General features: G+C 31.0%; 2 protein-coding genes across 2 annotated transcripts in view; one reads left to right on the forward strand and one right to left on the reverse strand.

Annotated features, from left to right (window-relative positions):
• Positions 1-19,195: 19,195 nt before the first annotated feature.
• Positions 19,196-20,809, reverse strand: LOC139853785 (uncharacterized). The gene is made up of 4 exons (XM_071843141.1): positions 20,417-20,809; positions 20,277-20,328; positions 19,585-19,985; positions 19,196-19,513 (listed from the first exon to the last, which is right to left on the reverse strand). Exons 1-4 carry the CDS (start codon positions 20,807-20,809, stop codon positions 19,196-19,198), a joined length of 1,164 nt encoding a protein of 387 aa, XP_071699242.1.
• A 4,206-nt stretch (positions 20,810-25,015) lies between these two features.
• The window catches only part of LOC139856073 (cytochrome b561 and DOMON domain-containing protein At3g07570-like), a 41,319-nt gene continuing 38,386 nt past the window's right edge, over positions 25,016-27,948 (forward strand). Inside the window, exons 1-2 of the mRNA XM_071845309.1 lie at positions 25,016-25,220; positions 27,498-27,903. Coding sequence (XP_071701410.1) covers positions 25,035-25,220; positions 27,498-27,903 — 592 coding nt within the window. The 5' untranslated portion in view covers positions 25,016-25,034. The remainder of the gene's footprint in view (positions 25,221-27,497; positions 27,904-27,948) is intronic.

Consider the following 27,948-nt stretch of genomic DNA (forward strand, 5'->3'; position numbering starts at 1 on the left):
TTTTATCATTTTCATTATTAGAAAATAATAATTAACAATAATAATATTATCATTTGATTATTAGTATCATTATTAATTATTATTATTATTATTATTATTATTATTATTATTATTACTAATATAATTACTTAATATTAATATTAATTATATAAATCATAAAAGAAATATAAAATAACAAAGAGAATGGCACGTAATCCGTTGTACATAACTATCAAACTATTTTAATTTTTTTTTCTGTCCCTAAAACTGGTTACAAATTGATTCAATCACACATATAGAAACAAATTCAGTGAGAAATCGATTTCAACTATTATTTATTTTTATTTTTATTTATTTTGTTTCTGTTCTTGATGTAAACTGTTAAAAATCGAATCTCCTATAAAACCAAATCAGTTCATGTCATAAAGAATACTAACTGACTTTACATTATCAATTTTAAATCCCAAAAACCCTTCACTGCTTTTATTCAGTCGAAATAAAAAAAAAAACAGACGTATACCCTGTTGTGGTTACATTTTTCAAATAATTCGATTTCTTAACAAATTTCAAAAACTATAAATGTAGAGTTGTTAGAAATCTTTCCTCTAAACTATCTGGAAAGTTTCAATTTCCAATTTTTCCTATCGAGATCCAATTTTGGAGTCAAAGCTAATTATTAAAAAAGTCAACTAACATGTTCTTGATAAAAATTCGATATTTCTGTTATGTTTTAGGGTCAATTAAGGAGTCAGATAGTTTGTAGGAATCAAAAGAAAACTTTATCATGTTGACATCGTGGTCTATAACAGTTTGTATTAGTGAATTCGATTTCAAGTTCAATAAGGTGTTCTACGTGCCTGTTTACGATTTTAAATTTTATTAAATCCCTTTCCGATTTAATTAGTTACAATACTTATAATTATTACTGTGACGATCGCTCCAAATCCATATGGACGAACACGTCATTCACCGGTTTCATCGCGAGGTATTTGACCTCTATGTGATACGTTTTGTAACATTGCATTCGTTTGAAAAGGTATTTCATAAATGAATATATAAATTCCAGGTTTTTAACATCTGATGATTCCTACGTATAGACAATCACCATTTAAATGGTTTACAATAATACATCTGTTGACAATACAGTCAAAATAAGGTACATGGTGAATGCAAGTTTCTTGTATATAGCATGTATGACTCCAAGCACATATCTTGTATCACGTATAAGCAAACAGCGGAAGACTTCTAGAAACCTGAGAATAAACATGCTAACAAGTGTCAACACAAAGGTTGGTGAGTTCATAGTTTTAATATTACACATAATCCGTATATCAATGTGGATTACAAAAGTTCAGTTGTTTCATTCAAAACGTTTATCAATATGTTTTAAATAAAAGGTGAACCACAAGATTTCAGTTGTTTCATCCGAAACGTTTATCAATTGGTTCTACAAATTTGAGCACCCTGGTAACTAAACTTTAATGTTTATATAAATTGTACCCTTTGTATAATCATCTTAATAATACACGCAAACCAACGTGTACGCTTCTCAAATAGCATACGTCCGTTAAAAGGCTAGTGCTCTAGCTCGGACGGGGATATCAAGCCCTATGGATCCATATACTACTACTCGCGCCCACCAGTTCTTATAACTGGCAGTTACTAGTTACCAAAGCTAAGGGATTTTCGGTTCAAACTCAGTGTAGAATTTAGTATGTACTTGTATCCATTGTGTTTAAAATAAAGTGCATGTATTCTCAGCCCAAAAATATATATTGCAAAAGCAATTAAAAAGGGAGCAAATGAAACTCACGCATATAAATATTGTATATCGGTTAATAAAGCATTTGCATGTATTCTCAGCCCAAAAATGTAGAGAGTAAAAGGGATCTTATGAAACTCACGCATATAAATATTGTATATCGGTTAATAAAGCATTTGCATGTATTCGCAGTTAAAAATATATTTCAAAAGCATTTAATAAAGCAGTTGTAAAAATAGCGCATGTATTCTCAGTCCCAAAAATATAAAGAGTAAAAGGGAATCAAATGAACTCACAGTTTAATATTGATATACAATATTGCAGGAAAGCACGTAGACGCATTGGAGATAATAAGCACGAGGTTTGATTCACAAAAATATACCCCCGAACATTACCCATAACCTCCTTGGCAATAACCCATAATTTCCTTAGCTCTAGCTTGCTCGAAAACTCATTTTTGAAAATTACTTGGACAGCACTCCGTCGTAATATTTTATGTACATTATTATTTTTGTATCGCAAAAATAATAACATTAATAATAAAAATAATAAGATTAATAATAATCTTATTAATAATAATAATAATAATAATAATAATAATAATAATAATAATAATAATAAATAATATTACGGAGTATATCTATATTTGTGTATGTGTGTGATTATCTCGAGCCAAAAACTGCAATTTATAGAACCTGGCCTGAAATCTGGAGTCATGCGACTCGCATGGAAATGGCCTTCTGGCCATGCGACTCGCATGAGGACTAGGGACAGCTCACATTGTTTTGGCTCCTAGCTTGTCGACATAATATAATATAAAATAAATATAAATATATAAATAATTATTATAATTATTTATATATTATATTTTATTCTTGTGCATAGTAGACTTGTAATTTTTGTTCCGATAAGTCGTACGTCATCACTCGACTTATGTCCCGGTTCCGGTTTCTCGAACGCATTTTCGTACGCTTAGAAAACTTGCATTTTACATTTCGTGACACGTACCTTTGTCAAAATATAGCCTTAAATTATCCCTTAATTATATCACTCAAAGTGTATCTTAAACTTTCGAGTTTTTTGGTCATTTACTTCTATAAATCATCGTCTCGCTATTTGTTAAAACACATTTTTATAATAGTGTTTTACTCTAGCAAAGTTACTGTAGCAAAGTCAAATTTTACTGTAGCAATTCACTGTAGCAAAGTCAATTTCACTGTAGCAAATAGTGATTTTCGAAAACACTGTAGCATTTTGAGTAATGTGGCAATTTGAAAACACTGTAACAAATTAGTGTTTAACTGGTTCATCTTAAATGCTTTAGTTAACTTAACTAAATATCAATTGAATCAATAAACGAATGTTACTATCGTTTATTATATATATGTATATATCTTTTTAATATACATAAATCAGTTTTTAAATACACATTGGAAGTTATTTATAAATAAATTTTAATAATAAATATTTCAACTTATCATATACATTCGAATAGATATTTAAACCAATAAGTTTAATGTACGGTATCAAACAATTAATACATTGTTACCTTTTCATGTTATAGTATATATGTATCTATTTACATATAATTGTTCGCGAATCGTCGAAAACAACCGAAGGGTATTTAAATATATAAAAGTAATTCAAAAATTTTGAGATTCAGTTTTACAGACTTTGCTTATCGTGTCGGAAATGTTAATCATACAAAGATTAAGTTTAAATTTAGTCGAAATTTCTGGGTCATCACAATTATTATATCACTATTAAATCCTAAAATATATTACGAAACATATTTAAGCTTAAGATGGATCCTGGTTCGATTTCTGAGTTATGAGGAAGAAGAAAGAATAGATAAGTAAATACGTGTTATAATTAGATAAAGTGAGTTTACATCAGAAAAATACAACTGGTTCGATGGTTCAAGGTGTTGTCGGGTTAATGAGTGGTCAAGGGTTCGAGCCCTGCAGTCGCCAATTTTTTTAGGACTTGTTTAAAAGGTAGTCAACCATCATTTCTATTATTATTATTATTATTATTATTATTATTATTATTATTATTATTATTATTATTATTATTATTATTATTATTATTATTATTATTATTGCCATTATTAAGATTGTTGATGTTATTATTATTTGTAATATAGTTATTAGTATTATTTCCATTATTATTATTTTTACTAACATTAGAATATATTGAGTATTATTACTATTGATATTATCCCTAAGTATTAATATTAAGTGTTATTAGTTTTAATATTACTATCATAATGAAATATAATATATCTAACATTAATATTAGTAGTATCATCACGATTGTAATAATTATTATCATTTTACTATCATTAAAAGTTTCATTACTATTATTATTATCAGTATTATCATTAAACGTTATTAGTATTGACATTACAAACATTATTATTATTAGTACTATCTTTTAAATTATTATTATTATTATTATTATTATTAGGATTACCATAACTTTTATCATAATTAGTATTATTTTTATCATTATTATTATTAGTACTATTAATATATCAAATGTAGATTTTCAATATAGAAGTATATTTGTGACATAAAATCTAACCATATTAATACTTTTGTAATAAATGTTAATTATCTACATAAAGATAAATATATCTAATTAAGTTATTAATAAAACACATAATATAAAATAACAAATAAAATCACTAATAATATAAATATCTGTTCGATTACCATTAGGTGTATTAATATACATGATTGAATAATAGGTTCGTGAATCCGAGGTCAACCATGCATTGTTCAATATAGTCATATGTATTTTTACTACAAAATACATTAGGTGAGTTTCATTTGCTCCCTTTTTAATTGCTTTTGCAATATATATTTTTGGGCTGAGAATACATGCTCTGCTTTTATAAATGTTTACGAAATAGACACAAGTACTTAAAATACATTCTACGTTGAGTTGTACCACTGGCATACTTCCCTGTAGCTTGGTAACTACTATTTACATGGGTATTGTAAACGCGAATCCTGTTGATAGATCTATCGGGCCTGACAACCCCAACCGGACTGGACGACCAGTATTCAACGGTTGCACAGTACTTCATTTCGTGACTACACTTGGTATAATGTAGTGAGATTTCATAATAAAGGGAATATGCGACGTTGATTAATAGTTAAGTATGGTTACCAAGTGCTCAACTACTTAGAATGCTTTACATACACTTGCGAGTGTATTATGTTTATGATTATGAAATCTTGTGGTCTATTAATATATTGAAATGATTGTTATGATAAACCTATGAACTCACCAACCTTTTGGTTGACACTTTTAAGCATGTTTATTCTCAGGTACGAGTTAAGTCTTTCGCTGTGCATTTGCTCGTTTTAAGGACATTACTTGGAGTCGATCATCGCAATGGGACCAGATGTTGATGACTTCATCCAGGAGGATTAGGACAGGTTATGACAACTATTAATAGATAGGGGGTATTGTCTAATTGTGCGACAACTCATTGGAACCTGTCAAACCTATTTTCAAATTAGTTAATCTAATAATTATTAAAATGATTATGTATGTCCTATTTAGTGACGTTTATACGACATCTTTTACGATCATTTAATTAATTATTTGGGTTGGGTAATTGATTATTCATTCTGATCAAGTGGGTAAATTAATATTCATATCTCATTAAAACAGGGGTGGATTACATACAAGGATAATTGGTGTAATTGTTAACAAAGTATTAAAACCTTGGATTACACTCAGTCGATAATCTGGTGATGTGCGTAGAGGTGTATACGAAATAGTTATATTTTTGCTACGAAATACTATTAAATACGATACAATTTTACACAAGTTATTTATTTATTTATAGAGTGGATATACCTAAACCTTGCTACAACACTTATAGGCAGTGTACCTAATCGTATAGTAGTGTAGTTTTTAGTAAGTCCGTTTCTTCCACAGGGAAATAGCCAAGTTTAACGCTATATTTTTAAAACTATATTTGTATAAATATAAATACATATATATATATATATATATAAGTAATATTATTATTATAAAAGGGGGTTTTTTACCGTTTAATGACCGGTTTGTTGATTTTAAAACTTTAGTCGCAGTTAAAACCTAATGTAAAATATTAAAAATAAATATAACTTAATTTAAAGCGTAAAGTAAATGACAATAATTAAAATGCGATAAATAAAATTACGATAATATTGATATACAATATTGCAGGAAAGCACGTAGACGCATTGGAGATAATAAGCACGAGGTTTGATTCACAAAAATATACCCCCGAACATTACCCATAACCTCCTTGGCAATAACCCATAATTTCCTTAGCTCTAGCTTGCTCGAAAACTCATTTTTGAAAATTACTTGGACAGCACTCCGTCGTAATATTTTATGTACATTATTATTTTTGTATCGCAAAAATAATAACATTAATAATAAAAATAATAAGATTAATAATAATCTTATTAATAATAATAATAATAATAATAATAATAATAATAATAATAATAATAATAATAATAAATAATATTACGGAGTATATCTATATTTGTGTATGTGTGTGATTATCTCGAGCCAAAAACTGCAATTTATAGAACCTGGCCTGAAATCTGGAGTCATGCGACTCGCATGGAAATGGCCTTCTGGCCATGCGACTCGCATGAGGACTAGGGACAGCTCACATTGTTTTGGCTCCTAGCTTGTCGACATAATATAATATAAAATAAATATAAATATATAAATAATTATTATAATTATTTATATATTATATTTTATTCTTGTGCATAGTAGACTTGTAATTTTTGTTCCGATAAGTCGTACGTCATCACTCGACTTATGTCCCGGTTCCGGTTTCTCGAACGCATTTTCGTACGCTTAGAAAACTTGCATTTTACATTTCGTGACACGTACCTTTGTCAAAATATAGCCTTAAATTATCCCTTAATTATATCACTCAAAGTGTATCTTAAACTTTCGAGTTTTTTGGTCATTTACTTCTATAAATCATCGTCTTGCTATTTATTAAAACACATTTTTATAATAGTGTTTTACTGTAGCAAAGTTACTGTAGCAAAGTCAAATTTACTGTAGCAATTCACTGTAGCAAAGTCAATTTCACTGTAGCAAATAGTGATTTTCGAAAACACTGTAGCATTTTGAGTAATGTGGCAATTTGAAAACACTGTAACAAATTAGTGTTTAACTGGTTCATCTTAAACGCTTTAGTTAACTTAACTAAATATCAATTGAATCAATAAACGAATGTTACTATCGTTTATTATATATATGTATATATCTTTTTAATATACATAAATCAGTTTTTAAATACACATTGGAAGTTATTTATAAATAAATTTTAATAATAAATATTTCAACTTATCATATACATTTGAATAGATATTTAAACCAATAAGTTTAATGTACGGTATCAAACAATTAATACATTGTTACCTTTTCATGTTATAGTATATATGTATCTATTTACATATAATTGTTCGCGAATCGTCGAAAACAACCGAAGGGTATTTAAATATATAAAAGTAATTCAAAAATTTTGAGATTCAGTTTTACAGACTTTGCTTATCGTGTCGGAAATGTTAATCATACAAAGATTAAGTTTAAATTTAGTCGAAATTTCTGGGTCATCACAGTACCTACCCGTTAAAGAAATTTCGTCCCGAAATTTGAGTGAGGTCGTCATGGCTAACAATAAAAATGTTTTCATGACGAATATGAGTTGATAAATAGAATTTTATTACCGTTGAGTAATATGGATAAAACAATCCAATTACTCAGAGCTTATAAGAGAAGTTATCGTAATTGAGTGAAATGGAGAATAGAGATGCGTCTTATCTCTTGATGTAGTAACGATTGATTTCCGGAATTTAAGGAATAGAAAATCTTCATTATCTAAATAAGATTTGATTCTTCGGAATTTAAGGAAATTAAGATTTCTTTTGATTAAATGCGTAATTTGCTTCGATTGCTATGTTTGATATTTCGCTATAAATTGACCTCTTCCGTTTCATTATTTCATCACTCTTACATCTTCTTCCTCATTTCCTATTTTCAAAAGATTGTAAAAAAAATGCTTAATCCAGTTCTGATTCTTGATATTTTCCTGGCTATCGTATCCTTCATTCTTCTTTTTCATCTGCCACCAGAGGAAGTTATTTTCTTCTACTATTACCTTGGGGTTATAGTTTTTTTCATTCTCCCGTGTCTTTATATTGCTATACGCATTGATATACACGGTTTGTAATTTCGGGGTTGTTTTCGGGCTTTATATTTTCCATTATATTTCGGAGCTTCATGCTTTCGTTTTCTTTTCCCGACTTTAAGTCAAGCGAATAATGGTCCAAAATTCGTAGGTATGGATTTCGAAATGAACATAATTAATATTCTAAGAAAGAAACGGTAATGGCACAATCTGACTTGTCAAATTACCAGAATACCTCGAAAAAGACCTAATCATCAAGAAAATATTTTCTTGATATGTTTAGAGGTTAAATAGAATAAAAGAGTTATGTAACATGGTTCATTATGAGGGTGGGATCTGTGAACCTTTATCACGTTCCATTAGAAACTCAGCATGACTTACTGTAATATAATCACGTTGATCAAGTGTCATTATATTATACTAACTCATGCTTCAGTTCCCAACACTACTTCAAAAACATCCATTTTTCGAAATTTTCAGAAATTAGAAACTAAAATAGTTTCTTTTATGGTGTAACACAGATATCGTAAAGAGAAAATTGATTTTCGATAAGAATGATTATGAAATTATCTCCAGAAATATGGAGGATATTTATAATGAAAGATACGATGATATCTTAGAATTTCTAATATCAGAGGATGATGAAGAATATTGTCCGCAAGGGTTTAGATTCGGAAGCAAGGTATTCGTTAATGGCTTCAGCAGATACTGAATCATTTGTATTCTTTGAAGGCAGGTTTAGTCTTTGTGATTTATCCACAACCCTCCTTCATACTTTGCTCAATCCGTTTTCCAGTTTCAAACCTTCTCTTTTTCTCAGCTTTACCACCATATTATTCTTTATCATCAAACTTTTGTCTGTTAAGGTCGTTTACAGTTTTTGCTGCTTCATCAGCATTGTTCCAATTTCAGAGAACTAGTTTCATAGTTTGGGGTGTTTTTCAAAAACTTCACATTCGAAGTATGTAATTCGAGGAGGTAGACGTTATATGTACACATATAACTGTTGGTGTAGACGTGCTGCAAGATTTCAAAATACTGATTGCTAATTCCCGATAGTTGGTATGGCAATTGCCGTTACAAGATGTGGATGAGTACATGATACGGTTTCAATGAGTATAAGGATTTTTTTTTTTTGAAAGGTCAAAGATCAATGAAGTTGTTGGTAAATTTACTGCTAATGTGGTGGAACATGAAAGGTTCCCCAGTAACAAAAACGTATATGCCAAAGTTATAAGTCTGAAAGGTCGTCGTTGACTAGTTGAATGGGTGATAATACTGGATACTTTTAAAAAGAAATTGCAAGGTTACTTTCAGTAATAATAATGCCGAAGGATTTATCACAGATACGTGTTAAAGTTTTACTTAGGTTTCGAGAGCTTTCCAGATATATGATTATAAGTACAAATCTTTCTTCTCGTAGATATCGTGTAGTTGGTTTGTCTTCTCGTTTGTTCATTAGTTGAAGTGTTTCCAAGAATTTCGATGGGTTTGAACGCAAAATATAATCATATGATGTTCTAGTACTGTTCTGAATTCAAAGCATGGGTTTCGAAGCATGGTTTTGAAAGATGTAGGAATCTAAGAGTGATGTTTTTTGTTTAATCTTGACTTGGATTCTGATCTATCGAAATTAGAATATGAAATTGAATGAAAATGGTTATTCTGCGATGAACAGATACGTATATCTATAGGTTTGAGCAGTATAGTTAATGATTGCTGAATCAGAATTGAAGAATGTATAGTGTAACATATTAATGTGGAATTTATATATTTCTAGGGTGTTACCTACCCATTAAAATATTTTCATCATTAACAGTTTGTACAAAAGGATTTTCAATTACAATCTTTATGAAAATATATGTATGTATATTTCCTTCAGATGTAATATAGATTTAATGAGTTATTAAACTCATTTGATTTTCGGTTGGAACTAGAAACGAATAATCTCTTCTATATTAAAGATTACATAATCGTCGCAGGATATTTCTCCAATGAAGTTATGAATTAATACTTCATCGTTTATGGTTATTAGTATTCTTCGGTGCCTTCGGTGCGTATGAGGTTGATACTCGTGGGACAGATTGTGAGGTTAAGGTTTACGGTGCGGATGTTGTTGTTGGTGGTACTGGTACTGTTGTTAGTTGTGCTGCTGGTACTGGTGGTGCTACCGGTGCTGCCTGTGATGCCTGCAAATTGTGCATCATATTCTCCAAAGCCAAAACTCGAGTGCGAAGCTCGTTAACTTCTTCTATGATTCCGGGATGATTGGCGGTTGGTACGAGAGGATGAATAAAGTTTAAAATTCTGGTTATCATATAATCGTTGCGAGATATCCTGGAAATGAGGGTGAAGATAGTGTTTCGAACGGGTTCGCTGGTAAGTGCCTCAGGTTCCTCACCAAGAGGTGAATTCGGTTGGTGGAAAGGATCGCCTTCCTCTTGTCTCCATTGATTAAGTTGATTACGAACCCATCCCCAATTCATCCAGAATTGGTGATGACTGATTGGTTGATTCATTCCGGTTACACTGCTTTCGGAACTCAGGTGGAAATTCATATCGGAATCCGAAGAACTCGAATTACTTGCAGAATTCATCTTACACGGTTAGATAAATAATTTTCGATGTGAAATGATTTTCGGATATCGGATGATATTTTAATTACATAGAATACCTTTATATAGTACAAAGGATCCGTAAATTATGGAGAAACTTTCGGAAAATGTCAAATAAAGGTAACAGTAACAGATACGCTAAGATATTCATTTTGTCTATACACTAGTCATGCAATTCATGCAATAAGGTGTGTCTAGACTACAATTGATAAGCAGGTAGTTTTCCACACAAGGAATGATAAGCAGGTAATTTCTAACAAGAAATTATAAGCAACAACTTTTATCATGCAGACATGGTCGAAGTCCAGACTCACTAATGTATCCTAACAATAACCGGTTAGACACACTAATGCAAATTCTGGTTCGCTAAGACCAACGCTCTGATACCAACTGTGACGATCGCTCCAAATCCATATGGACGAACACGTCATTCACCGGTTTCATCGCGAGGTATTTGACCTCTATGTGATACGTTTTGTAACATTGCATTCGTTTGAAAAGGTATTTCATAAATGAATATATAAATTCCAGGTTTTTAACATCTGATGATTCCTACGTATAGACAATCACCATTTAAATGGTTTACAATAATACATCTGTTGACAATACAGTCAAAATAAGGTACATGGTGAATGCAAGTTTCTTGTATATAGCATGTATGACTCCAAGCACATATCTTGTATCACGTATAAGCAAACAGCGGAAGACTTCTAGAAACCTGAGAATAAACATGCTAACAAGTGTCAACACAAAGGTTGGTGAGTTCATAGTTTTAATATTACACATAATCCGTATATCAATGTGGATTACAAAAGTTCAGTTGTTTCATTCAAAACGTTTATCAATATGTTTTAAATAAAAGGTGAACCACAAGATTTCAGTTGTTTCATCCGAAACGTTTATCAATTGGTTCTACAAATTTGAGCACCCTGGTAACTAAACTTTAATGTTTATATAAATTGTACCCTTTGTATAATCATCTTAATAATACACGCAAACCAACGTGTACGCTTCTCAAATAGCATACGTCCGTTAAAAGGCTAGTGCTCTAGCTCGGACGGGGATATCAAGCCCTATGGATCCATATACTACTACTCGCGCCCACCAGTTCTTATAACTGGCAGTTACTAGTTACCAAAGCTAAGGGATTTTCGGTTCAAACTCAGTGTAGAATTTAGTATGTACTTGTATCCATTGTGTTTAAAATAAAGTGCATGTATTCTCAGCCCAAAAATATATATTGCAAAAGCAATTAAAAAGGGAGCAAATGAAACTCACGCATATAAATATTGTATATCGGTTAATAAAGCATTTGCATGTATTCTCAGCCCAAAAATGTAGAGAGTAAAAGGGATCTTATGAAACTCACGCATATAAATATTGTATATCGGTTAATAAAGCATTTGCATGTATTCGCAGTTAAAAATATATTTCAAAAGCATTTAATAAAGCAGTTGTAAAAATAGCGCATGTATTCTCAGTCCCAAAAATATAAAGAGTAAAAGGGAATCAAATGAACTCACAGTTTAATATTGATATACAATATTGCAGGAAAGCACGTAGACGCATTGGAGATAATAAGCACGAGGTTTGATTCAAAAAAATATACCCCCGAACATTACCCATAACCTCCTTGGCAATAACCCATAATTTCCTTAGCTCTAGCTTGCTCGAAAACTCATTTTTGAAAATTACTTGGACAGCACTCCGTCGTAATATTTTATGTACATTATTATTTTTGTATCGCAAAAATAATAACATTAATAATAAAAATAATAAGATTAATAATAATCTTATTAATAATAATAATAATAATAATAATAATAATAATAATAATAATAATAATAATAAATAATATTACGGAGTATATCTATATTTGTGTATGTGTGTGATTATCTCGAGCCAAAAACTGCAATTTATAGAACCTGGCCTGAAATCTGGAGTCATGCGACTCGCATGGAAATGGCCTTCTGGCCATGCGACTCGCATGAGGACTAGGGACAGCTCACATTGTTTTGGCTCCTAGCTTGTCGACATAATATAATATAAAATAAATATAAATATATAAATAATTATTATAATTATTTATATATTATATTTTATTCTTGTGCATAGTAGACTTGTAATTTTTGTTCCGATAAGTCGTACGTCATCACTCGACTTATGTCCCGGTTCCGGTTTCTCGAACGCATTTTCGTACGCTTAGAAAACTTGCATTTTACATTTCGTGACACGTACCTTTGTCAAAATATAGCCTTAAATTATCCCTTAATTATATCACTCAAAGTGTATCTTAAACTTTCGAGTTTTTTGGTCATTTACTTCTATAAATCATCGTCTCGCTATTTGTTAAAACACATTTTTATAATAGTGTTTTACTCTAGCAAAGTTACTGTAGCAAAGTCAAATTTTACTGTAGCAATTCACTGTAGCAAAGTCAATTTCACTGTAGCAAATAGTGATTTTCGAAAACACTGTAGCATTTTGAGTAATGTGGCAATTTGAAAACACTGTAACAAATTAGTGTTTAACTGGTTCATCTTAAACGCTTTAGTTAACTTAACTAAATATCAATTGAATCAATAAACGAATGTTACTATCGTTTATTATATATATGTATATATCTTTTTAATATACATAAATCAGTTTTTAAATACACATTGGAAGTTATTTATAAATAAATTTTAATAATAAATATTTCAACTTATCATATACATTCGAATAGATATTTAAACCAATAAGTTTAATGTACGGTATCAAACAATTAATACATTGTTACCTTTTCATGTTATAGTATATATGTATCTATTTACATATAATTGTTCGCGAATCGTCGAAAACAACCGAAGGGTATTTAAATATATAAAAGTAATTCAAAAATTTTGAGATTCAGTTTTACAGACTTTGCTTATCGTGTCGGAAATGTTAATCATACAAAGATTAAGTTTAAATTTAGTCGAAATTTCTGGGTCATCACAATTATTATATCACTATTAAATCCTAAAATATATTACGAAACATATTTAAGCTTAAGATGGATCCTGGTTCGATTTCTGAGTTATGAGGAAGAAGAAAGAATAGATAAGTAAATACGTGTTATAATTAGATAAAGTGAGTTTACATCAGAAAAATACAACTGGTTCGATGGTTCAAGGTGTTGTCGGGTTAATGAGTGGTCAAGGGTTCGAGCCCTGCAGTCGCCAATTTTTTTAGGACTTGTTTAAAAGGTAGTCAACCATCATTTCTATTATTATTATTATTATTATTATTATTATTATTATTATTATTATTATTATTATTATTATTATTATTATTATTATTATTATTATTGCCATTATTAAGATTGTTGATGTTATTATTATTTGTAATATAGTTATTAGTATTATTTCCATTATTATTATTTTTACTAACATTAGAATATATTGAGTATTATTACTATTGATATTATCCCTAAGTATTAATATTAAGTGTTATTAGTTTTAATATTACTATCATAATGAAATATAATATATCTAACATTAATATTAGTAGTATCATCACGATTGTAATAATTATTATCATTTTACTATCATTAAAAGTTTCATTACTATTATTATTATCAGTATTATCATTAAACGTTATTAGTATTGACATTACAAACATTATTATTATTAGTACTATCTTTTAAATTATTATTATTATTATTATTATTATTAGGATTACCATAACTTTTATCATAATTAGTATTATTTTTATCATTATTATTATTAGTACTATTAATATATCAAATGTAGATTTTCAATATAGAAGTATATTTGTGACATAAAATCTAACCATATTAATACTTTTGTAATAAATGTTAATTATCTACATAAAGATAAATATATCTAATTAAGTTATTAATAAAACACATAATATAAAATAACAAATAAAATCACTAATAATATAAATATCTGTTCGATTACCATTAGGTGTATTAATATACATGATTGAATAATAGGTTCGTGAATCCGAGGTCAACCATGCATTGTTCAATATAGTCATATGTATTTTTACTACAAAATACATTAGGTGAGTTTCATTTGCTCCCTTTTTAATTGCTTTTGCAATATATATTTTTGGGCTGAGAATACATGCTCTGCTTTTATAAATGTTTACGAAATAGACACAAGTACTTAAAATACATTCTACGTTGAGTTGTACCACTGGCATACTTCCCTGTAGCTTGGTAACTACTATTTACATGGGTATTGTAAACGCGAATCCTGTTGATAGATCTATCGGGCCTGACAACCCCAACCGGACTGGACGACCAGTATTCAACGGTTGCACAATACTTCATTTCGTGACTACACTTGGTATAATGTAGTGAGATTTCATAATAAAGGGAATATGCGACGTTGATTAATAGTTAAGTATGGTTACCAAGTGCTCAACTACTTAGAATGCTTTACATACACTTGCGAGTGTATTATGTTTATGATTATGAAATCTTGTGGTCTATTAATATATTGAAATGATTGTTATGATAAACCTATGAACTCACCAACCTTTTGGTTGACACTTTTAAGCATGTTTATTCTCAGGTACGAGTTAAGTCTTTCGCTGTGCATTTGCTCGTTTTAAGGACATTACTTGGAGTCGATCATCGCAATGGGACCAGATGTTGATGACTTCATCCAGGAGGATTAGGACAGGTTATGACAACTATTAATAGATAGGGGGTATTGTCTAATTGTGCGACAACTCATTGGAACCTGTCAAACCTATTTTCAAATTAGTTAATCTAATAATTATTAAAATGATTATGTATGTCCTATTTAGTGACGTTTATACGACATCTTTTACGATCATTTAATTAATTATTTGGGTTGGGTAATTGATTATTCATTCTGATCAAGTGGGTAAATTAATATTCATATCTCATTAAAACAGGGGTGGATTACATACAAGGATAATTGGTGTAATTGTTAACAAAGTATTAAAACCTTGGATTACACTCAGTCGATAATCTGGTGATGTGCGTAGAGGTGTATACGAAATAGTTATATTTTTGCTACGAAATACTATTAAATACGATACAATTTTACACAAGTTATTTATTTATTTATAGAGTGGATATACCTAAACCTTGCTACAACACTTATAGGCAGTGTACCTAATCGTATAGTAGTGTAGTTTTTAGTAAGTCCGTTTCTTCCACAGGGAAATAGCCAAGTTTAACGCTATATTTTTAAAACTATATTTGTATAAATATAAATACATATATATATATATATATATAAGTAATATTATTATTATAAAAGGGGGTTTTTTACCGTTTAATGACCGGTTTGTTGATTTTAAAACTTTAGTCGCAGTTAAAACCTAATGTAAAATATTAAAAATAAATATAACTTAATTTAAAGCGTAAAGTAAATGACAATAATTAAAATGCGATAAATAAAATTACGATAAATAAAATGACAATAAATAAAATTACGATAATTAAAAAGTACGATAATTAAAAGTGCAATTAAATAAAATGACAGTAAATAAAAGTGCGATGAAATATAAAATAAAGGAATTACGCTTATTTAAACTTCCGTAATCATGATGTTTGACGTGTTGATTTTAATTTATTATCATGGGTTAATTGTCCTTTGTCCTGGATTATTTGATATGTCCATATGGTTTTGTTCATAATAGTCCATCAGTCATAAATATAAAGTGCGAGAGTCTTCGTCAAATTATCCTTATACCCGAAGTCAAATATTCCAACTAATTGGGGATTCGAACTGTAACAAGGTCTTAATACTTTGTTTAATGAATACACCAGGTTATCGACTGCATGTAATCCAAGGTTTTATTACTTTATTAACAATTACACCAATTATCCTTGTATGTAATTCACCCCTGTTTCAACAAGTCTATTGATTATTAATCCATCCCCGTGTCCGGTCAAATGAATAATTATTGGTATTTATAGATATCCCGCCCACCGTACCCAGTCAAGCGTATGTGGTTATATATAAATACGTCAAATTATAAGTCTATATATTAAATTAACGAGGTATCATTTAGTTAATATAAAGCCCATTAATAGCCCATAGTCTAATTTCCACAAGTGTCGTTCTTTTATCCAAACCCCAATTATGGTCCAAAGCCCAATTATCCCGTCTTTAATATTTAGCCCAACATCACAATTACTTCGATTTAAATAAGCATAATAATAACTTAGCTACGAGGCATTAATTTAAAAAGGTTGAACATAACTTACAATGATTAATAATAGCGTAGCGTTACACGGACAGAATTTCGACTTACACACTTACAACATTCGCTAACATACCCTTATTATTATTAATCTTAAATTAAAATTATAATTATAATTATAAATATATATATATATATATATATATATATATATATATATATATATATATATATATCGTGAGAGAGAGATTGAAAATGAGTGAATAAAATCTATCAGAATGCGCGACCTTTTATAGCCCCACATTTCACTGTAGAGCTCCGCGAGTGCTGAGCTTTTATGCTTTACACCTCCGCGAGTGCGGAGGTCTGGAATCCAGCTCACGAAATGAATTTAACGTGGGCTGCTTTGATTAAAATAATATATAATATATATATAATTAATTATATATAATATTATATTCTTGTGCATAGTTGACTTGTAATTTTTGGTCCGTTGCGTCGTGCGCTGAAAGTTGGTTCATGTCTCGGTTCCGAATTTTCAAACGCCTTTTCGTTCAATTTAAAATCTTGTACTTTGTGTTTCACGGCTTGTACTCTTGTAACTTTTAGACGTTTCTCATCAATAATTTGAACCACTTGGATTGTACTTTGTACTTTTTAGCTTTTTGGTCGTTTGCGTCTTCAAATCGTCGAATCTGTCTTTTGTCTTCACCCATTAATATTTAAACAAATATATCTTGTAAATAGAACACTTGCAACTAAAAGCTTGTCTTTCTTGAGGGATAATGCTATGAAATATATGTTCGTTTTTAGCATTATCACCTGGTGTAATTATTAACAAAGTATTAAAACCTTGTTACAGTTCGAATCCCTAATTAGTTGGAATATTTGACTTCGGGAATAAGGTTAATTTGACGAGCATTTTATAATTATGACCGATGGACTATTATGGACAAAAACCAGATAGGTATCAAATAAATCCAGGACAAAGGACAATTAACCCAGATAAATAAATTAAAATCAAAACGTCAAACATCATGATTACGGAAGTTTAAATAAGCATAATATTTTTATTTCATATTTCATCGTACCTTTATTTACTGTCATTTTAATTACTGCAATTTACTTTATTGCAATTTACATTCTGTCATTTATATTATCGTCATTTATCTTTACGCTTAAAATATAAAATCGACAAACCGGTCATTAAACTGTAAAAACCCCCTTTTATAATAATAATAATACTACTATATTACTAATATATATATATTTATACAAATATAATTGTTTAAAAATATAGTGTACGCAATAAGCCGTCTCCCTGTGGAACGAACTGGACTTACTAAAAACTACACTACTCTACGATTAGATACATTGCCTATAAGTGTTGTACCAAGGTTTAGGTATATTCCATCCGTAAATTAATAAAACTTGTGTAATATTTCATAGTATTTCGTAACAAAAATAATAAATATTTCGTATACACCTCGCAACACATCAGTATCCCCACTCACCCACCCACTTTTTCTTTTATTCCCAATAAATTAAATACTTCTCTCATATTCAATCTATTATTCAAGAGTTCTTCATCTCCATTCTTAAAAAAAGTAACCAAGATGAATTCTTGTGATTGTGGTCGACCTTTGATTTAACAGATAGCATGGACAGAGGGCAACGCTGGTCATCGATTCGTTTCTTGTCAGGTAAACAATTTATGAGTATAACCCTAATTTATCCATTATTTAATTGAATAATTGATTCGGTTTTTTTTTTTTTTTTTTTTTTGGTATTTAGATTCGCAATTGTGGGTTTTTTAAATGGATTGATCCACCAACCCCTGTTCGTCTACTGGCTATAATTCATGGATTGTTAAGATCAAAAAATACAGCAGAGGTGAAGGCCAAAGAGCTTGAACATAAATTGTGGAGATATCAGTTGATGATAATGGTCTTGTCGATGGTAGTTGGTTATCTTGTGTTTTTTTAAGTAGCATGAAGTAGACCAGCAGATATAATTTTGTTCTTTTTTTGACATCTCTATATTTGGTCAACAACTGATGTAATATGATGGATTATGTTCTATCTTTTATTGAATTCGGTTTATTTACTTTTATTTTGCTCATAATAATAGGTGCAAGTGAATTACATAATAACATCCATTGAAACACAAAACAGTTACAAATAACAATTATAAGTTATACATGAAACACAAGATTTAACCATCCAAAAGTTTACATGAAACACAAGTTATATAGTAATATCCATTGAAACACAAAAAATAGTTACAAACACAAGTTATAAAGATATTACAAACCAAAGTTTACATCAAACACAAGTTTTAACCATCCAAAAGACATTACAAGTTATACATAAAACACAAGTCCTACATCCAAAACACAACACAAGTTTTAAACTTTAGTCTTAACATAAGATTACATCAAACATTGGTACCAGTTGCAACATTGGTATCCTTCTTCCTTTTCTTGCTACCTGCACCATTTTTGCTGCCACTTGCACCATCATTGCCACTTTTACCTGCTGTACATGTCCTCTTGTTATGACCATCCCCTCTACAGTTACCACAAGTCAAGGTCTTTCCCAATCTTGACAATTTTCCATTCTTCACCATGCTGTCATTCTCATCCATACCTTTCCTCCTGTTTTTCTTTGGCCTTCCTGCACATGCTACTCTAATTGGTGGTAACAGAGTGGTTTGCCCAGTTGCTTTCTCCCATAAAGCACTTCCATTCACTGCCTTGATTGTTAAGTTGTATGTTTTTTCCAGGTTTCCAACCAATACACTGGATGAACCCTTTGCTCAGGCACCTGAATGTTTTCACTATGTAAAGCCATGTTATTCAGGGCTGCAACAGCATGTTTACATGGCATGCCAGTGAGTTCCCATTTCCTGCATGCACATGTTTTTGCACCTAAGTCTACAGCACACTGATCATTATGAGGTCCAGATACTTGATATTGATCATCTCCACCCAAAATAACAGTATATTGTGAAGCATCTTCTTTGATAGATTCAAACAATTTGGTTGCAGTTGGGGTTAGATGTCCATCAGCCTTTGAAAGTTTAACTTTAACTACTATAATTCTTCTCATCAAATACTCCCTCACATACTCTAAAGCAGTTATTATTGGTTTATCCCTAGCCTCCAATAAACATTTATTCAATACCTCACACATATTGTTAAGTAACACATCAGACAAAGCTCTCCCTGTGAAGACACATCAGACATATGATATAACTAATAATGAAGACACAATTCCATTCAATTAAAATGATACAAGTTAAAAGAATAGAAAAGTACCAGTAAAATGACTCCTAGCTCAATGTTTTAGTTGAATGTCTGCCAAGTATTTCCAACAGGCTGCATTCAGTCCTTTCATTTCAAGCATGGCTTTCTCAAACTGAGGCACAGTAGTTGCACTTGCACACTTCCATAACTATTTTTTGTACACCAGGCCACCCCATTTCTTCTTCATGTTCTCATGTATATGTCTTAGACAGAACCTATGTTCAACACATGGAAAAACTTTTTCTACTGCATGAATTAATCCCTAAATACATAAAATAAAACTATATAAGAACATTAATTTGATAAATGTGATAAAATAAGAACTAAACAAATCTTGAATAAAGTCATACCTTCTGTCTATCACTCATAAAGGTGAAATTTGATGTTCTGTCCAGCTCCAAATCATCTCTCAAGCAATTAAGAAACCAGCACCAAGCATTGTAATTTTCTTGCTCCACCATAGCATATGCAAGTGGATAGATTCCATTGTTTGAATCAATCCCCACAGCTGTCAAGAGTTGACCATGAGCAGGTGCCTTCATAAATGCACCATCTACACCAATTAAATCTCTGCCTAATTCCTTAAAACCTTGTTTCAAACCCCCTAGACAAATATATATTCTCTTGAACTGAACAGCTTCTGCATTAGGATCTTCATTACCTGTTAAAACCCTAACTGTTGTGTTTGGATTACTTCTCTGTAATTCCTTAATATAATCCCTTAAGTGTAGATACTGATCCATGTAATCCCCTTAAAGTTTTGTCTGTGCCTCTCTTAAAGCTCTATATGCCTTGTATCTAGAAACATTCAAATTGAAATTAGCCTCAGATTGTGCTTTAACAGCCTTAGTGGGTAGATTAGGGTTTGAGGTTAACTGGTGAATGATCTTTGAGGAAAGAAACTTATAGGTGCAATTCTTGTTAGATCTGGTCTTCAAACATTTGTGTTTATCATTCAAGGTTTTGACCTCAAATGTCTGTGTTTTTGGATTAATATAGATCTGAACCACCCATGGACATTTAAGATTTTTGAGTCTTGCTTTTCTTCTCTCTAACTTGGTACCCACTGCCTTTGTTTTCTCTTTCTTATCACCCACTTTGATTCCTTTACTTGGATTCTTCTCACTTGTAGTTACTTTTTTGGTGGTTCCCACATTTATGTCTATTTCTGTTTCACCAACCCCTTTATCTTGTTGCTCAACATTATTAGCACCACAAAAATCCCTTTTCACAAACTTTGGCACCATTCCCTCACAACCTCCTCTTATCCTATCTTTCTCATTTCTTATTAAAATAAGAGCTCTCCTTGTTTCTACAGCATGCAACTTAAAGTACTTTTTTGCATCTTGAGCAGTTGCAAATTCCTGCCCAACATAGAAACTAGTACTTTGTAATTCACTATCTTCTTCCTCTTGCAGCCTCAACTCCCTCAATTTTTGTTTCCTTTCCCTTTCCAAATCATCATCATTTTCATCATCACTTTCAAATTGTTCAAGGTCCAACACATCCAAGTCAACATCTTCATCATCATCTGTGAGATGAAGGTCTTCGTTTTGAGCACCATTACCCATAAACTCAACATCCTTGTCTACACTACAGTGAAAATTCCTCATGTCAACTTCATGATCACTAATATCATTCTCCTCATCAATCAAAAAATCAGGGTCCCCAATTTGATCATCAACTCCTTCAGTTTCATCATCCACTACCTCACTATTTTGAGTGATCACAGGTTCATTCACAGGTTCATTCACTACCTTGTCATTCACAGGTTCATTCACAGGTTCATTTATAGGGTAATCTAAAAAAAGTTGCTTTGAAACCCCAGGATTTGAACAGCTAGCTCCCTGATTAAATTTTGTAACCTTAGGTACCTCATCCCCTTCATCCTGAATTTCCTCTAAAATGAACGGGTTTTTGGGTGGGCTTATAAAGTCGTTTACATGTGGTTCATCATGTTCAGCGTATACAGCTATGTGCCTGTTTTCAGACACACATCTAGACATAATACGAACATCATCATCACAACCTAGAGGTTCTAATCCATTATCTAAAGAAAAACCAGGTTTTTGAAAGTGATAAATTATGAAACCCCAACCATCGTAACCTAATGTATCTATCACATCATTCAAATCATGAACTGAAAACATATCAATGTCTACAGCATCAATATAGGTTACCCGTCCATTTTTGTAGATTCTGCCAGGAGCATCTGTAAAAACTCCTCCGTGATGCAACTCGATTGTGAAGTAAGTGTCATACAAACCTGCAATTAAGATAAATAGGCATTAATAATTGAATAAAAATGCAATTGAGATTAATGCTTACATTGCTGGGATACTTACCATATAGCATTCGAAGATCACTGTCATCGTATTCTGCATGATTATCTCGTATATGTATCCCATCGTTGTTCATCTTGCAAGTCTATTACAGTTATTTAGGGTTTTTTTTAGTATCTCATCAGTGATAAATTGAAAGAGGGAAAAGGGGAAATGAACCTGTGAATAATAATAAATAAAAGAAAAAGTGGGTGGGTGGGGATAATAAGAGGGAAACGTATAATGACCAAATTACCCTCATGTGGAGATCACATGGGAATGGGTTAACGGGAGAAGCAAACAGAAACTGTCACTAGGGCTATCCTTGCACAAGAATTCAAGCATAATGACTATCCACCCTCAAATCCACAACTATGTCTATCCTAGCTGGGTGGTACAAACCACAGGGGCTATCCGCGCAATTTTCTCTTTTTGCTTTGTAATGCTGAGACTTGATTTATTGTACTGGCAGTTGGATAAATATATGAACCTTTTATGAACTTAATCAAAGAAATGGTTAATGACTTATATTATACTAAGATACATTCCTTTGGTTTCTTTTATATCATTTATATTGCTTGGTCGATGCATATGTCTGAGCCAGAAAGAGGACCACAGAGATTGCAAAGCGATTTTTGAGTGGTCTTCTTTAGTCACATGACACAGTTGTATTAACGATTGTGTCTAAAAATGCTCACAACTCCTTGCAATGAAGACCGTTATCTCTAAATAGAAGGTTAATAAAAAAAGGTTGTGATGATCAATTTATAGAAGTTGGGTCAACAAATGAGTTAAAATGGTTTCGTACTTCGGCTAGGCAACTTATAGTTTGCAGCCATTGTGATCCCTATACTCTCGGTTGATTTTAACCACTTATCTGAGTCTTTGTCATTTGTGTCCTATAAACTTGCTGCCCATTATAGAAACTTCCTTCACCAATTACAGGTTATATCTGAATCCTACCATCATAACCCGGTCACCATTAACCAACAAAAATAACGAAAACATAATTGAAGCTATTAGCGATATTAGAGAGGTTACTAACTGTTTTTGGTTGTTTATGTTTCAGGTATCCTTTAAGCTGTTTAGTGATATGCATTCTATCTTACTCGCATAACATGTATCATTTGCTTTCACTTTACTAATAAAAATGACGTTTTTAGTTTCATGTTTACAGTGTTTGCTTTTGTTGCTTTTTAAGCACTTATCGTTACTACTGCTCCGTTCCTTCTAAATAGGCTTACGAACTTTTGTTTTCGTGTTTTTTTCAGGTCACTTCTTTACGATATTTATTGCCATCGTTGTCCACCAAGTGTTTATTTTTGCTAATTTTTATCTTTTTCTTAGTCAGCAACTAATTTTTGTTGTTGGTGTTTTTTGTTCATTTTGTAGGTCATTTGAGTTCATTCGGATTAAGTTGTTCTGAGGTAAGTTTTCCTTTCTTTCATCTTCTTTGTTTAGTTTATATGATTGTTAGGAGCTGCTATCCATTTTCTTAGTGTTATACTTCTTTATGTTTCATTTTCGCTGCAGGTCAAGGTCATCTTCATATAAATACAAATAATGTACTATGACTATGAAATTCTTTTTTGAGGATCACATCTTGCAGTCATGGTGTGGGAAAATAACCTTATCTTCACATAGGGCTATATTATTTGTTTTAATTGATGATATTATTTTTTTTACATATTTAGACGTTATGTAACTACCCATACTGTTGTGATGCTGCTGCTGGATGTTAAAAACCACAAAACTATTCGACAACGGAAACAACCGCAGCAATGCGCGGATGACCCATAGCTTGTTTATAATAATTTATCACGCCAAAGTCAACGACCCCTTAATTTATCTACCTATCTATTCTATCTACTAATATATATTTAAAAAACCAAATGCTTGTGGAATCGGGGTAAAAGAATTACTGAGATGGGTAAAAGAATTACCGAGAAAAGTTAACATTTTTCTTTGGCGTATTGTATGGGATAGACTCCCTACGAGGTTTAATCTGTTAAATCGGGGTATAGAAGTCGGGAATTTGGATTGTCTCACGTGTGCGTGTCAAGTAGAGACATGCGATCACATCTTTTTCGAATGCCCTCTCGCTTTAGATTTATGGGGTAAAATTCGTTGTTGGACGGATATGAACATACCGGTGTGCGGCTCGTGGATCGATTGGTGCTCTTGGTTTGATGGCATTCGACTTTCAAACAGCGAGAAGATGCGGCTTTATGCAATTTGTGGTGCCTTATTGTGGATCATATGGAGGTATCGTAATAGTGTTTTTTTTTCCGCCTACCATGAAAAAGAACGAACTATTCGACTCTATTAGATTTTTTTCTTTTAATTGGATTAATTGTAGAAGTAAATGTAACTAAGTAAATGTAACCCCCGGTGGGATCTTTGGCTTATAAAGCCATTGTAAATCGTTGTAAGTGTTTGTTTTTGCCGCCCTCTACTGTCTTGCTAGGGGGTGTGGCGTGTTTTTGTCAATAAATTTGCAGTTCGAAAAAAAAAAAAAAAATTTGCTTGTGGAAAATCAAAATAATCTATTTACCATTTTGCCCTTTTCATCATGCCCTTATTATATATCATGATATATTTAACAGTGAAAGTGCGAGAGAGATCTGTATGTGAAAAAGAAAACACCATGATGAAATTACTCTCAAACCTTCATATTTTTTTTATTATAGGTTCTTTACATATGACCAATTCACAAATAACTCAAGACTCGTGCACAAGTTCAGTTCTTCAGAATCTTAATACACAAATCTTATTTGATACATCTTCCCTTGGTTGCTCAAGTGTTTGGTCCTCTGAAGGTTTTATTTTAAGAGTAAGTTATCGCATATTCATATTCATGGCTTTATGTTAGCAACTACTTAATCACATACTGCATAGTTTAAAACTATATAAAACAACTCTACTCGTTTTATCTGTGTGTGTCCAACTTATTAATTTTGAGATTTCCAATGTATTGAAGGTTTAAAAATGTATATTTGTATGTTTTTGCAACAAGAAGAAATTTTTTTTTTCTTCAAATTCTGTACCATTGTAACTAGTTAAATACATATGATTATATACGTGTTTAGAACTTTATATATATATATATATATATATATATATATATATATATATATATATATATATATATATATATATATATATATATATATATATATATATATATATATATATATATATATATATTTCAAAGTGAAACTATAAGCCTTTAGTTATATTAAATATGTATGAAACATTGAAACGTGTTTATAACTTTATTTAGGATTGTTATAATTACAAAATCATAAACTGTGGAATTCATGAAGCTTATGTACAGCATTATTAACAAAATTGACTAGACACACGGAAGAACTAGAACAATTCACGGAGAACTCTTCGATGATCTAATTAGCCGATACCAGATCTGTCTATATGATTGACATCGGAATTGTTTGAATTGGGGAGTGAAGATAGATGCCACGCTTTTCTAATTCTGATCTAACCGGGAGTTTATTTCGGTTTTGCCCTTCAAACGAAAATGCTAATTTTTTTCCAGAACAAGGTTGTGTATAACAGTAGGAAGAATCTGTTGCTGGGTAATAGTTGATATATCACTTGTGATGAAGTTAAAATTTTAGTGAAAAGCTTTTCAAAAAAAAAAAAAAATTTTTAGTGAAAAACTTCCCGTTAGGTCCTAGAATCCAAGACCATGTATCTTAAATTTTTCAGTAAGTGTTATTCGACAAATATCTTCAGTTAGAGATTTGATCATCATTAGCTCGCCATCTAGGCCTCTAGGGGATGATATCCGATCCCAAAATGGGCACATGCCTTTATCATTCCATGAAACTCTTTCACTAACCTTGACTTCTTTATTTAATTCTAGGCGAATTGAAAAATCTTGGATATTTGTCTTTAAGGATTTCAGCTCCGCACTAGTGCACTACAAATCAATCCAAAAATTAATTTCACATCCCTTACCTATAATCAGTGTTGTAAAAAACCCGATTACTCGCCGATTAATCTCCGATTAATCATCCTTAAGAGCAGTTCGTTCCGATTTCCAAAAAACCGTTTAATTAAACGGTCAACGTCAATTGATGGGACAAAATTGAATTTGATAATAAAAGTCGGTCAAAGTAAAAAATTGTTAACATTTTAACATGAATTTAAATTATAACTTTGTAGTTTTTGAGCAAAGTAAATAATTTTAGACAATTATATTAAAATTTATTTTTATATCTATGGTTTTTTTCTATATTTACACATATAATTTTTAAAATTTAAAATTTAATTCTATAAAGTACAATCCGATTAATTCCCGATTAATCCCCGAATTACCGATTAATCGTTCTAAAATTCCGACCGATTAATCCCCGAATAGCGAATTTTGCAACCTTGCCTATAATTATAACAAATGAGTTAGAGAAGTCGCACCTTAAATTATTTAGGGTGGGTCTAAGATTGCTCTGTGACATACGTTAAGACGTATTTAATTAACTTGGAGTTTACTTATATATTATTTATAGTTAACACTCATTAATTCAATCTAATATTTACCACTTTTATGTGTACATTGATTAAAAGGTTTGTTATTTTAGTAGCTTACGAGTCTGTTAAATGCAATTTAAAGTATGTCACATGGGCATATACGTCAGCAAAACATGTTTTAATATCTAATACTCCCTCCGTCTCACTATAAGTGTCCACATTTGACTTTCAAAGTCTTTCATTATCAATTTTGATCATAAATATTTTAAATTTTTGGTATACATTATTTGATGATAATTATATAAATAAAACTGCGTTTAAAACCCAATCCATTCATATAAATTTTTATCAAATATTATATAACACAAATAAAAATAGTTAATGTCAAAGTTGACAAAAAAAAATAAATTTAAATGTAGACACTTATAGTGGGAGCGAGGGAGTATTAATATTAAAGTATTAACTAGAATAATTAAAATCTTTAAGTAGAAATAGTATACTCATAATTAAATTAGTGTATCAGGTTAAAATGTTTGTCTAGCAATCAAATTGTTAACTTGTATATAGCTCTTTGGTTAGTGTTTTAATACAACTTTTAACCTCTATTTTATTATAATAGACCACACAAGCCGGCCCAAGTTTATGGAGCTTCGTTTTATCTGCACCCAACACCAATTCATATGTAGCCATCGGCTTTTCACCTAATGGCGGCATGGTGGGGTCCACTGCCATCGTCGGTTGGATAGCCGGTGACAGTTCTGCCATCATGAAAAGATATTTTCTGGGTGGAAAAACACCAAGTCAAGTGGTAGTCGATCAAGGAAACCTACAAATAATGAATACTACATCTTCAATTATTTCGTTTTCGTCTCGAATATATATGGCATTTCAGTTAGTCGCTGATCAACCGACTCAACAACTGGTGTTCGCGGTTTGTAGCAACAATAACCATGCCCCTACATCGCCGAACTTCAGATTAACAGCTCATAGGAATCAAATCTCGATCGCTTTTGATTATGCATCAGGTTAGCCATATATATAAATATTTAAGGATTTTTCTAATAACAACG

This window comes from Rutidosis leptorrhynchoides, chromosome 6 (genome assembly GCF_046630445.1).
Source record: "Rutidosis leptorrhynchoides isolate AG116_Rl617_1_P2 chromosome 6, CSIRO_AGI_Rlap_v1, whole genome shotgun sequence".
Lineage (NCBI taxonomy): Eukaryota > Viridiplantae > Streptophyta > Magnoliopsida > Asterales > Asteraceae > Rutidosis > Rutidosis leptorrhynchoides.